This window comes from Dryobates pubescens, chromosome 15 (genome assembly GCF_014839835.1).
Source record: "Dryobates pubescens isolate bDryPub1 chromosome 15, bDryPub1.pri, whole genome shotgun sequence".
Classification (NCBI taxonomy): domain Eukaryota; kingdom Metazoa; phylum Chordata; class Aves; order Piciformes; family Picidae; genus Dryobates; species Dryobates pubescens.
Window position 1 is genome coordinate 19,579,041 of NC_071626.1, and position 12,190 is coordinate 19,591,230.

Below are 12,190 nucleotides of genomic sequence, written 5' to 3' on the forward strand. Positions count from 1 at the left end.
CCCCATCCTCCCCCCAGGCAAGACTGAAAGGACTGTTGAATTTCTTTCCTGCTAGCATATAGCTGCTGCTGCTGCTTTCAAGTTTAGCTTGTGAAAGGAAAAGAGAGGGAGAAAAAAGATTGCCCTCCAACAGAACAAGATCATAGGAATTGGGAACAGACTGCCTTCTCAGTGTACAGCATTTTTTCAGTGCATCTAAAGGCATAGGAGAATCACTGGGATCCTTCTAAAGGTTCCAGCATATCAAGAGTTAAGAGACTCCAGGCAACACGCAAGAACTGCTGAAATACACACCCAAAAGTGGATCTGAAAGCCGCTTGTGTACTTTGGGCCTGAAACGTCTTAAAAGATTCGTCAGTTCATGGCAGACGATTACATTATTTCAAAACAATATGCTTTTAAACCCCAGAACTCACAGATAAGCCCAGTGGCTGCTCTACCTCTTTATGACCTGTTGCTTTATGCACATGGAGAAACTATGCTCAGTGGGAAGAAAGAACCCAGGGTTTGGCCCCCTGTTATAATAATAACATCTCAGCCTATCTGAGGCTGAAGCACTATATTCTCTTACAAGGTTCATCTACATATGCAACAAACTTATATTTTTGAATTACAGCCTCTTAGGGAAAAGCTTGGGGAAGCAAGCGGAATATTTTCCTACTTGGGTAAGTCAGCGGACTAGCGCGAACTGCCGGTGGCTTATTGATGACAATCTGGAAGGCACATATAATTAAAATAACACTATCTTTGCACATGTACCAGTACACTAACCTCTGAGAGCATGTCATGTTGTATTCCTTACTGAATACTGCCCACGTCATGTGCAGAAGGTCCTTAAACCTGTCAGGCACAAGGTTTGGGAGCCTGCCTGAATGAGGATCTTGGTAGCAGGGACAACATTAGTAAGCAAACAAACCAAAAATAATTGAGAGAAATGAAATCTAGTTTATAAACATAAAGGAAGGGTTTAATTTTGATCTCATCCTACTACCACATTTCCAAAACAACACTGGCTTGGATTTTGCTACTCCAGATACACCGCTGATATAAATGGGGGAAGAATCGGCATCGCCGTATCCTTTCAGAGTGAAAATGGCTGCTCTAAATACTAATATTTTGGTACGCTTGTATTTTGAGTCAGTTCCTTATCCTAAGCACTGAGGAAGAATTATAAAAATACTAAACTACACGACAACAAACAACTACAGGTTCCCTAAAATGACCTCACGTACATGAAATGGGGAAATATCTTGGCAAAGCAGAAGCTACTGCTGCTGGAGAGTGGTCAAATTTTGTCATTTTCCTTCTGGAGTACAGCTTTAAAGGAACACACTTTGATGCACAGATGTTGCACGCTGTCTTTTAAAATCTGCACTGGCTAATTTTGGTACCAAGAGGTATCATTACACAAACTTTTTTTTTTTTTTCCCTCCCTACACTTAGATAAGTAAGAAAAAAAAAATCTACATCATCAAAATCTGTCCAGAAATTAACCTTCAGACTTCAGAGGCTGAGCTCTGCTGTACTCTGACACTATGTTAAGACTGTTTGAGATGTGAATTGATTTTTTCCCCCCAAATCAGCAATAGGATGTGTCCTCTTACAACACAAAATGATACATGCAACAAAACCTTTATGCAAATTCATTCACTTAGGGCAATATACCATTTCATTTATTTATATTATCACAGATGGAGAGCATACAGTTCATTTAAGTCCCAAATTACAACGTTTCACAGGGAGGGGAAGAGAAGCAAAGAAAGTTCCATAAAGCCAGAGGTATCTGTATATTCATTCTCTATTTGCTTTAGCACAGAAATAGTGTTACCTTTTATTTCTCCAAAGTTCCCTGATCCCATGGCAAGAAGCTTGTCTTTCCAGTCCTTTGATAGTAGCTTTTCAATACTGGGAGTTTCTGGGGGGGGGTGGGAGGGGGAGAAAAAAAAAAGAAAAAAATAGTAAGCAAATCAACATGACTGTCTACACAATAGAACTCATTAAAAGTCTATCTGCTAAAAATAAGGGCGACCCTATTCTGGGCCCCAGTTTGTAATGACTTCATCAACAAACTGATAAGAGGGCAGGGGGGAAAAAAAAAGAAAAAAGAAAATAAAAGAGAAAAAAAAAAAAAGAGGGAATGTGTTTTGTCACCTGCTGTTTCAAAACCATTAGCTTTTTCCTCTCGTGGAACAAAGCCCCGGTAATTCTGTATGACAATGGGCACATATAAACCTGCAGTTCATTGTTTTTCAATTTGGTGAACAAGTTACTGCCTATAATAGATGCCTGTCAATTTCTGGGTGTTAGTCTGCAGTGAAAAAATAATTATGTTGATAAAAGGCAGAGTAAAGAGAGAGAAAAAGAGAGAGAGAGGAGCAAAGAATTAGCTCCTAAATCTTCTACATGTAATTATATCCCTCTGAGTGTTTACAATTACATTCACTTTATAATGTGTGTTTAAACATCGTGTGGTGGTAAGCATACTGTGGAAAGATTTTCCGGTAACACGCACATTATAAATAATAATAAAAAGTTGGGTATGAAAAAAAAAAAGCTTTAAAAGATTGCAAAATCCAGAGGAGAAAAGGCATTGCTTAGAATGGAAACCCATTATTTGCTCATTTCAGATTCTATCACTTCCTTTAAGAATAAAATAAAATAAACTATATTTGTTCAGTATTTTCAGGAAAATGTAGTGAGGGTGTGGATGGTTCTGATATTTATGTCTGTAACTCTTGTAGTCTGACCTCTTTTTGTGTAGAATTTTAATGCATAAGTAAATATAAATGCTAATAAAATTCAAAGAACATTAAACTCAATTCCAAACAATGTAATTGTATATTCTTGTCAGCATTTAGATGGGTACACAATTACAATAGCTTTCAATCCCACGATTAGCACTGCATTCAGTTAGAAAATGGAGTGTACTAAAAGATAAGTGTCCCAGTATGCTCCATCGAAATAACAATAAGCACACTTATTATCTGGATCTAAGACATATACTGCTATTCTCCACATTTGTGTTTATGTGTATTTGTATTTGTTCAGGCATTTGTTTACCCCCTACCAGGAGCATAAAGGGAGTACATGTTAACTTATCAAAGGGACCGTCTGGCCTAGAGACCATACAATTATTAGCAACTGGTTAATTTTCCCCACAGTAAAAACCATTACGAGCAACCTTGATTATCTCGTTTGGCTAATTCTGCCTTCTTTCCTTGAAGCCCCAGCTCGGTGTTGAGGGGGCAGCGCTGCAGACCCCCGGGGCGGCTCTGCGCAAGGCGGGCAGGCGGGGCGCCCTCTGCGCGGCCTTTCCCCCTCCCTACAAAGCACTTCTCACACCCGAAGAACCGAACGAGCCCAAACTCCCCTAAAACAACCGCACGCAGTATCGTATTGATGCATAAATAACTACAGTGACGCGGGCAGACGCCTGCCCTCTTGCTTTTCACCGCACCCCACACCTCTTCGCGCAGCCCCCGCACTCGGACGCATCCCAGCCAAGCAACTGGCCGGAGCCCAATTGACAACAAGAGAGATTTACTATGTTTTTCCCCCGTCATAATTTTTAGACACGTTGCCACTCTCCAGTTGTCTCCTCGATAAGCGTGTGCTTCCCGCTCTTTGAGAGGCAGGCTCTCGCAGGACCCGGGATCCCCTGAGCGCACAAGTTTTCTGTGAGGAACCCTGGCAGTGCAGTGAAATCCTAACGAAATCGGATGGGGGCTGCAGCAGCGCCATCAACATTTCCGAGCTGGGGCTAACGATACGGAGATGCCGCCACGCTCCAGGCACTTGCATAGCTACTTCTGAAGTTTGTATGTCCCCCGTAAGCACCCCCGAAGGTAACCATTTTTCCGAAGGTATCTGCATAGGTCACAGAAATGCCGCCGCTTGCCATTCCCCCCCCCCCCTTTATGCGCTTTTCTAAAAATTCTCGAGTAGCGTGTAAACAGGCCAGAGCAAATGCGGTATTTGCAGTAGAGGGCTGTCAGTCATTAAAAGCTAACAAACCTTTGCAAAGCAGGAATGCGGCAATAGGGATCCATTGTGCGCTGACAATAGGCTCCAGAGCCTCCAGGCACCAAAAGCAGCCCGTCTTACTTTTAAGTCTATTGTCAGAAAAGACCACGACAAAGCTTTTTCTCTGCAGCTAGACAAAATATTCGCCGTGGTGCGCACGTAAAGAAACAGAAGTTTCCTGTCTAACTTGCCGCCTTAAAGCAACAGTAGCCGCTGCCCGGGGCCGCCGGGACCCCTCTGCCCGGGATGCGGCACAGCCGCCGCTGCCGCCCGGCGGGCTGCTTGCCGGCCTCCCTCTTCTCTGCCTTCGCCCCGCCCCGCCGCGGGGACCGCGCCGAGCCACCGCAGCAGCCGCTCGGGGAGCGGCGCCGGGACGGGGCTCGGTGTGACTTCACCGGGGGACGGGGAGGGAGGCAGCTTTGTCAATAAAAATCTTACTGACTTAGTGTCAAGAGTCCTCAACCGCAGGACTCGTGTGACAAACCAATGTCCCCGCAACCTGTCTCCGCTGGTGATTCCGGGAGAGCTACAGCAAAGAAGCGGAGAATAATGAATGTGGTGGACGGCCATGTATCAATGACTGAATTTCTGCGAGAATGGTAAAGATCTCAGTAGGAAATCGTGATAAGAGATGTGAAAGGCCAAATGGCAAAATCCCAATAGTAACAATGCATCTGTTCATTAATGTGCGAATATGAGTAATATGAAAATTTAACACAATTATAAGCCTCTCAGCGATCCTGATGGCATAAAATAGATGGGGGTGATCTAATCAGTGCTTCCCCTGTTGAAATACTGTATGTTAACTATTTAAAATAATATTATACAGAATTTTTTTCCTTTAAAAAACCCCCATGTAATCATGTTTAATTGATGTACTAACTTAGTTTCGAACCCCCCTAGACTTGAACTGCAATTTTTACGCAAGGCATTTCAACGGAATTTTGATACAGAATCAGTGAATAAATTGCCCTTCTGCTAATACTTAAAAATAACTTTAATTCCGAAAGACAAAAGCTTCCCCAGCCCTATAGCTTTATAAAGCTAAAGAGCTGTATTAAATTACAGCTTGTTTAGTTCTATTATATACTGTGTTAACATACTGTACTTACATAAAATATACTATTCAGATACTCAACCTATCACATTTCACTAACTGCTTGTGAAACACATTATCCACCATATCTTGGAAACAAACATTTATTATGTCATTTATGTGCCCCATTAAAAATAAGATTTGAAATTTACACATATTAAATAAAAGTAACTGTTTAAAAAGGTTACAACTATAGAGCTTTCATGAACTATACAGGAACAAAGTCATCTTCTGTTCAGGTTTTATTTTTTTAGACTCCACTGGGAAGGTGATGCTCTGAAATTAAGAAATAAACACTGTATCTTTTTTGCAAAGGGCTCAGCGTCTGGATTAATTAGAAAGTCAGTAAAACTTTTAATGCTTGCACATACAACATGCAGCTTGAAATTGGGAAAGGTGGCCTGCACATAGGAACTGCCGTTCTTGATCCCTACTCCACCAGAACATTCCTACATCCAAAATCTGAGCTATATTGCCAGATTTAGATAGGCAGCAGGACTGCTATGAACTATCGTAATCTACACTTAGCATTTCCAGAAAGCTACAGACAATGTGCTCTGCCATTCTATCACTACTATACAGAATGCCTCCTAATTCCATCTTTGAGAGAGCCCCATCGCTTCTGAGCCCCACTTGAGCTAAGAATATCCCCCATCTGCAGTGTAGGTCCTACAGCACACAGTAAAATAATTCCATGTCTAGCCACAGCACAGTATGAACACATCTACAAGAGAGCTGTTCATGAGTTGTTTGTGAACAGTGATTAATTAATGTTTAGGAAACATTTTTGTTTCAGAAAGACTATGATAAGTTTCAAGTGTTGTTATAAAAGAGGATTACTGGGAGGGCACTGAAGAGAAAGATCAAGAAGGACGGAATAACAGGAATCATTAAGTAAATGCTGGCAAAGAGAAGGCTGACTGGATTAACAGATACACAAATTAATCCACAAAAAATTATTTCTGTTGTCTCTATTCTCAGTCATTAGCTCTTTCTAGAGATGTTTACAGCACATTTCATTTTCATTGTTTCACCCTTGCCACTGTTGCTTGCATCACTGCATATGGCAATACCCACTGGTGAATGGCTCTCCGACTGTGCCAGTCATTGTGGCAGCAGCACATTGGCTCCTCAGTGCCCCCCAGCCCTGCCACTCTCCCTCCTCCCCTTCTGTGCCAAGCACTGTTGAAGCTGACTCCCTCCTCTACAACAATGAGACCTGGAGACTGATGCCAGCAGCAAGTAGTGCTCAGGAAGACCTTCAGCACATGGAACTAAACCATTTTCTCAGTGGTGTAGTAAGTCGCACATCTACTACTCCGGCTTGCATGTACAGATGCACATGTGCATCAAACCATAGGTGCTGGGCACACAGACACATGCTAAATACTTTTTGTATGCAAATAAGTATGCCACTGTCCCTCTACTTCTTTACTTAAGGTTTAAACATAGCATCACTGACTTACTTGCTTATAACAGCCTTCCAAAAATGCAGTCCCAAAGCACAGCATTCCCTTCAGGCCCAGGCTCTCTGGGAGCTCTTTCCAATCCATGCTCCAAGGTTACGGTCCTGTAAACTCACTTATAAAAGCTCAGAATGGTCTTCACTGCCAAATCTCTTCCTATTACCTCTTTCTGCTCCTGCTGATCATTTACTAAAAGCAAACTTCTGTCTCATACACCAGCCTACTTCAGAGAAAAGCAGTAATTCCATCACACTGTAACATGGTGCAGGATGGGGGCTGTCCACCTGAGGCACTTCCAGAAGAGCTGTATTTGAAGAGGAAAGGGGAGCCCAAAGCTCTAACAAAGAGACAATTACAATAAAAGAGAAGGCGGCTGATGTAAGTCCACTGCAAGTTAGAGGAACAATGTGAGTCCTGGAGCCTCCCACTTGCATGGCATCTGGGTGTCTGAGCACAGGTGCTCACTCAAAGAGATGCCCAAAGTGCTCCCTCCTCTGTAACTACTGTGAACAGCTCCTGTCCTGGGATGAAAGGGAAAGCTCATTAGGACAAGGTAAAGAACGATGTTTGGCCTCAGCAAGGATAATGACATGAAGTGTAGCAGAGTGGAGAGAAGCCAGGAGTTGCTCAATACCCAGCCAGACCACCAGACATTTTCTGCCAACACGTATCATTCCTAGAGGAAGGAGTATTTGGTCGGCACAAATGATCATAAATAAACTTTAGCATTGGCTGATACACCTTCCACTTCTGGCAAGCACCTTCCTTTATATTATGAAAGAGCTGGCAAATTCTTTCCATCCATTACTCACTCTTTTCTTCTGCTACAGTCATAAATACATTACACCTGTTGGCCACAGTTCCACTCACTGTTTCTGCAAACCTCACCTATCTACATGCACCCCCACGGGCAGTCTGTCCTGTGTGGATGCACCACAACAAATCCCTTCTGGTTTAAATCAGCAAACAAGATTAAGGGCAGACTTCCACTCTTTCTTAAAAAGAGCAGACAAGGACATACACAGAGACAAGAAATAGTTGTCTTTTTATGCACCTGTTTTTTTACTAAGGTCTTACCTATACAAAATCAGAAACTATTTCCAAAGCAAAGAAAATAAAGCAACTCTGATGAAGAAATGGTTTGTATCAGCAGATTACATAGACATACAGCATCTGCATACACATATGGTTCTCCATCAACAGAATCATGCTTTTTGGGAACTACTTGCAGCTAGGCAAGACACTATGAATCATGAGCAGGCACAACAGAGAATGTATTTAAATTTGGAAATCAAAGACCACACAACATACATTTTCCTCTTGCCTTCCAGGAAGTACTGCAATTTTTCATCAATCTAAAAGCATTTTAAACTTTTGGAGAAGACACTAGGAAACACTTTTATAAATGTAAACACTGTTCAAAGTAGGACATAGATGCAACAGTGTGATAAGCAAAAATGTGGTGTACTGAACACAGTACTACCTAGGGCCTTCTCTGACTGGACAGAAAGTAACATTCTTTGTTATGTTCTTGGGGTTTTATATACAAAATGTTTTTTGGTCTTGGGCACAAACTCACAGAGCTGAACAAAATATTAGTTTCTATGAGATAGTAGGAAGCTATGGTGCTCTAGCCAGCACATCATAGTATGATTCTTACTATATCACTCCATCATGACCACTGTGCCGAAAACAGCTGAGCTACATATGTCATCCATGGGTGGCTTCCAAATGTACTAAAAAGCTCCCTTCTCTGGCAGGGATAACCAGCCTTCCTGCTCTTGGAATCACCAGTCCCGTCCCAGCCACATGTTAGCTCCCACAGCATGTTATTTCAGAGGACAACATCAACTTCTGTATCCACAGATGAATGTAGCTACCTGTGGTGTACAATGACAGTAGGTTTCACACTATTCTCGTTGCACATGCTTGCCTAATTTTGTATATGCTTAATAACACAAGAGCTGTTTTCAAGTTGCTCACTCTCTTCTGCAATGCCCATCATGCTGCACTGATGAGGTATACTCTGGATGAATGATAAGACATTTTTATTCTGATTTCTGGCAAAAGAGTACTGCTTCTTGTGCTAAAAAGAAAAAAATCCAATTCACATAGCCAGAAAAAGGTCCATAGCACAATAAATAAATTATGCAAGATTTAAAAAATCAAAATCAGTAATCATAGAATGGGTTGGATTGGAAAGAACCTTAAAGATCATGTAGTTCCAACCCCCTACCATGGGCAGGGACACTTCCCACTAGATCAGGTGAATCAAGGCCTTAAACACCTCTAGGGAGGGGGCATCTATGACCTCCCCGGGCAACCTGTTCCGGTGTCTCACAACCCTCTCTCAAGAATTTCTTCCTAGTCTCCAATCTAAATCTGCCCTCCTTAAGTTTCAATCCATTACATCTCAACCTATCACTACAAACCCCTGTAAAAAGTCCCTTCCCAGCTTTCTTGTAGGCCCCCTTCAGGTACTGGAAGGTTGCTCTAAGGTGTCTCTGGAGCCTTCTTTTCTCGAGGCTGAACAGCTTAACCCTCTCAGCCTGTTCTCATAGGGGAGGTTTTCCAGCCCTCTGATCATCTTCGTGGCCCTCCTCTGGACCTGCTACAGCAGTTCCATGTCCCTCATGCTGGGGGAACCAGAATTGGATGCAGTACTCCACGTGGGGTCTCATAAGAGCAGAGGGGCAGAATCACCTCCTCCAACCTGCTAGTCACACTTCTTTTGATGCAGACAAGGACAGGGTTGCCTTCAGGGCTGCAACCATACACTGCTGTTTCACGTTGAGTTTTTCATTAAATACCACCCACAAGTCCTCCTTAAGACTGCTCTTGAGCTGCTCCTTGCCCAGCCTATATTTGTGTTTGGGTTTGCCCTGGCCCATGTGTAGGACCTTGCACTTGGCTATATTGAACTTTATGAGGTTGGCTTGGGCCCACCTCTCCAGCCTGTCCAAGTCCCTCTGGATGAATCCCTTCTCTCCAGCATATCAGACAGACCACACAGCTAGGTGTCATCTGGGTACTTGCTGAGGGTGCCTCAATCCCACTGTCAATGTCACTGACAAAGATGTTAAGCAGAAATGGTCCCAGCACTGACCTCTGAGGGATGCTACTCATCACACAACACTTGGACATTGAGCTGTTGACCACAACTCTCTGAGTGTGACCATCCAGAGAGTGGTCCATCCCTCAAGCCCATGCTTTTCCAATTTGGTGCCTAGGATGTCATGTGGGATAGTGTCAAAATGCTTTACACAAGTCCATGTACATAACATCACTTGCTTTTCCCATATCCACTGAAGCTATAACTCCGTCACAGAAAGCCACCAAGTTCATCAGGCATGATTTGCCCTTGGGGAAGCCATGTTGTGTACTACCAATCACCTCTTCTCTTAATTTTCTGTATGCCTTAGGAAGGCATGGCATCATCTATGAATGCTATTAAAAACACAACTTTGCTCTGTCTACAAATACACAAACAGTGATTGTTACAACCGCTCACCAATGCATACTGCCAGTCTTACAAGGAACTTGCCTGAAAACCACAAGGATGTTTATAGGGAAGAAAAGGATAGAGTAGTCTTCAGATACACTATACTACCAGTTGTTGAATTAATTACACCCTAGGATGTTAAGTGAGAAGCCATCAAACCACAGCACAAGGCAGGAACACATGGCTACACAGGACATGGGGATTTCTTAAGCTAGGTTTGTAGCCAAAATGAGCACCTCATTCAACCAGACCCTCAGGAATAGTCAGGCTCTTGTCTGCATTGGCTGTTGCCTGTTTAGCTATGTACTTTTCAGACTGTTTTGTTTCAATAAACGGTCACCCGAACTCCAGAAGCAGTGTCACTCTCCAGATATGACAGGTACAATGGAAAGGAATCAAGCCTGTCATGTAATGCCATCTGCCAAGTCTCTCAATCTCCCAGCAGCAGAGTTTATGTTCATTTGGGGGCAACAGTCAAGATTTTCTCCATCTCTTTCATTAGCATACAGATTTGGCACAGAGTCTGCTCAAAACATGAAAAATTCATCTCTTTCTAGAAGTCTGTCTGGACTCTTCTGGACCAACAATGTATGCATCAATAAAATGTCCACAAAGCCCTTCTGAGGCCTCCATACCTGACAAAACTACCTGTGTCATGAACATAGCGTTGAGTCAGGGAATAAACCTGCATCCCTGCTCTCACCTCAGAACCACAGGGAATCCCATCTCAACCTCTGTTATTTCCAGTGCACTGACCTGTAGAGCATATACTTCATTGCCTTACGTACTTCCGTGACAACAGAGCCCAGCAAAGCTACCGATTGTATGCCAATTATCCTCTAAACAACAACGCTCTAGGGTTGCAAGCTGCTATATGATAGCTGTCCCTGTTGTGGGGGTGGCACTCATATTTGTGTGCCAGTGCAGCTGGACGGTGGTGTGTTCCACTTACACCTCAGAAATATCTCTTTCCACATCAAGCCTAGAGCCTCAGATTTGTAAGGAGATGGAGTTGTATTACTTGCAACATACCTCCAAACCCACTACAGCTTAATTATTCTGAAGGAACACACTGGAACAGTGTAGTCTGTAGTCATTACCCTCCATCTCCATCCTTGTCCTTGTAAAGACAGAGGTAGAATATGGCCAGTTCAGGAACTGATTCAGTCTCAGCTTTTCCCATTTCTGCAACAGAGCAACTGTGTCCCCAAAGAAAGGCACACTGAGACACTGTGAATGGCACTGGATGCCATGCACAGGACAATATATCTTTTGTCACTGAAATCTCAGTGCTTTGGATTCCCAAAGGCATTCAGGAGCATAAATCTCATTCTGGAAAGGAATTAGGCTCTGCCTGCCTTCGGAGATCCAGGCCAGTGAGCTGGCCCAAAGAGCTGATCATGAACACATTCTGCCAAATGTGGCCTTTTGCTGGCACAACTGTTGCTGGAACATCTTTTTCAGTATACACAATCTTTAGAATGATCCCAAATCCCTGCTACTCCTGTCTTCACCCCTCACTGAATTAACAAACAAGAATGAAACAAGTTAGTTAACCACACCAAACTTTTTTTTTTCTTTTTTTAAAGGGAGGGAATTAAAATAAAAAAAGGAAAAATACATTGTTTTAAAAAAATGTTCCCCATACTTTCCTGATATTTATATATATATATATAAATTAATAAAGGAAAGAGTAACTCACTTTCAAACACCTGAGCAGCAACCTTTTCCATTAACTGACGTCACAATTACACCAGTAGGGAATCCTTATGAAAAGAAGGGCAATGGGAAAATTAAAAAACCCCTCTCCTACATATGAATAAAGAGAATTTTGTTATAATCTGTGTTCTTCAACTCTCCAATGCCTCTTTAATTCCAGGCATCTCTAAATGAAAGAAGGAATTTATTTTCTCAGGAGTGGTCCACCCAGCGAAAAATCCCCGTGTCAGTTAACAGAAGGAGGCACTATACCAAGCCTGAGCTTCACTGAAATTCTGAAACCACAAAGATGTTTTAATATTTCCAGAGACTATTTCAAGAGTAACAACATAAAAACAGAGACATCTGGAATCAAATACCATTAAATTTCACTTTGGTTTTATT

General features: G+C 42.5%; 1 protein-coding gene across 6 annotated transcripts in view; it reads right to left on the bottom strand.

The window, feature by feature from the left end:
- The window catches only part of SOX5 (SRY-box transcription factor 5), a 347,783-nt gene that overhangs the window by 161,264 nt on the left and 174,329 nt on the right, over positions 1–12,190 (bottom strand). For all 6 annotated transcript variants that reach the window (XM_054167738.1, XM_054167737.1, XM_054167735.1 and 3 more), the window contains one exon: positions 1,829–1,915. In XM_054167738.1, the coding sequence (XP_054023713.1) occupies positions 1,829–1,915 (87 nt within the window). The remainder of the gene's footprint in view (positions 1–1,828; positions 1,916–12,190) is intronic.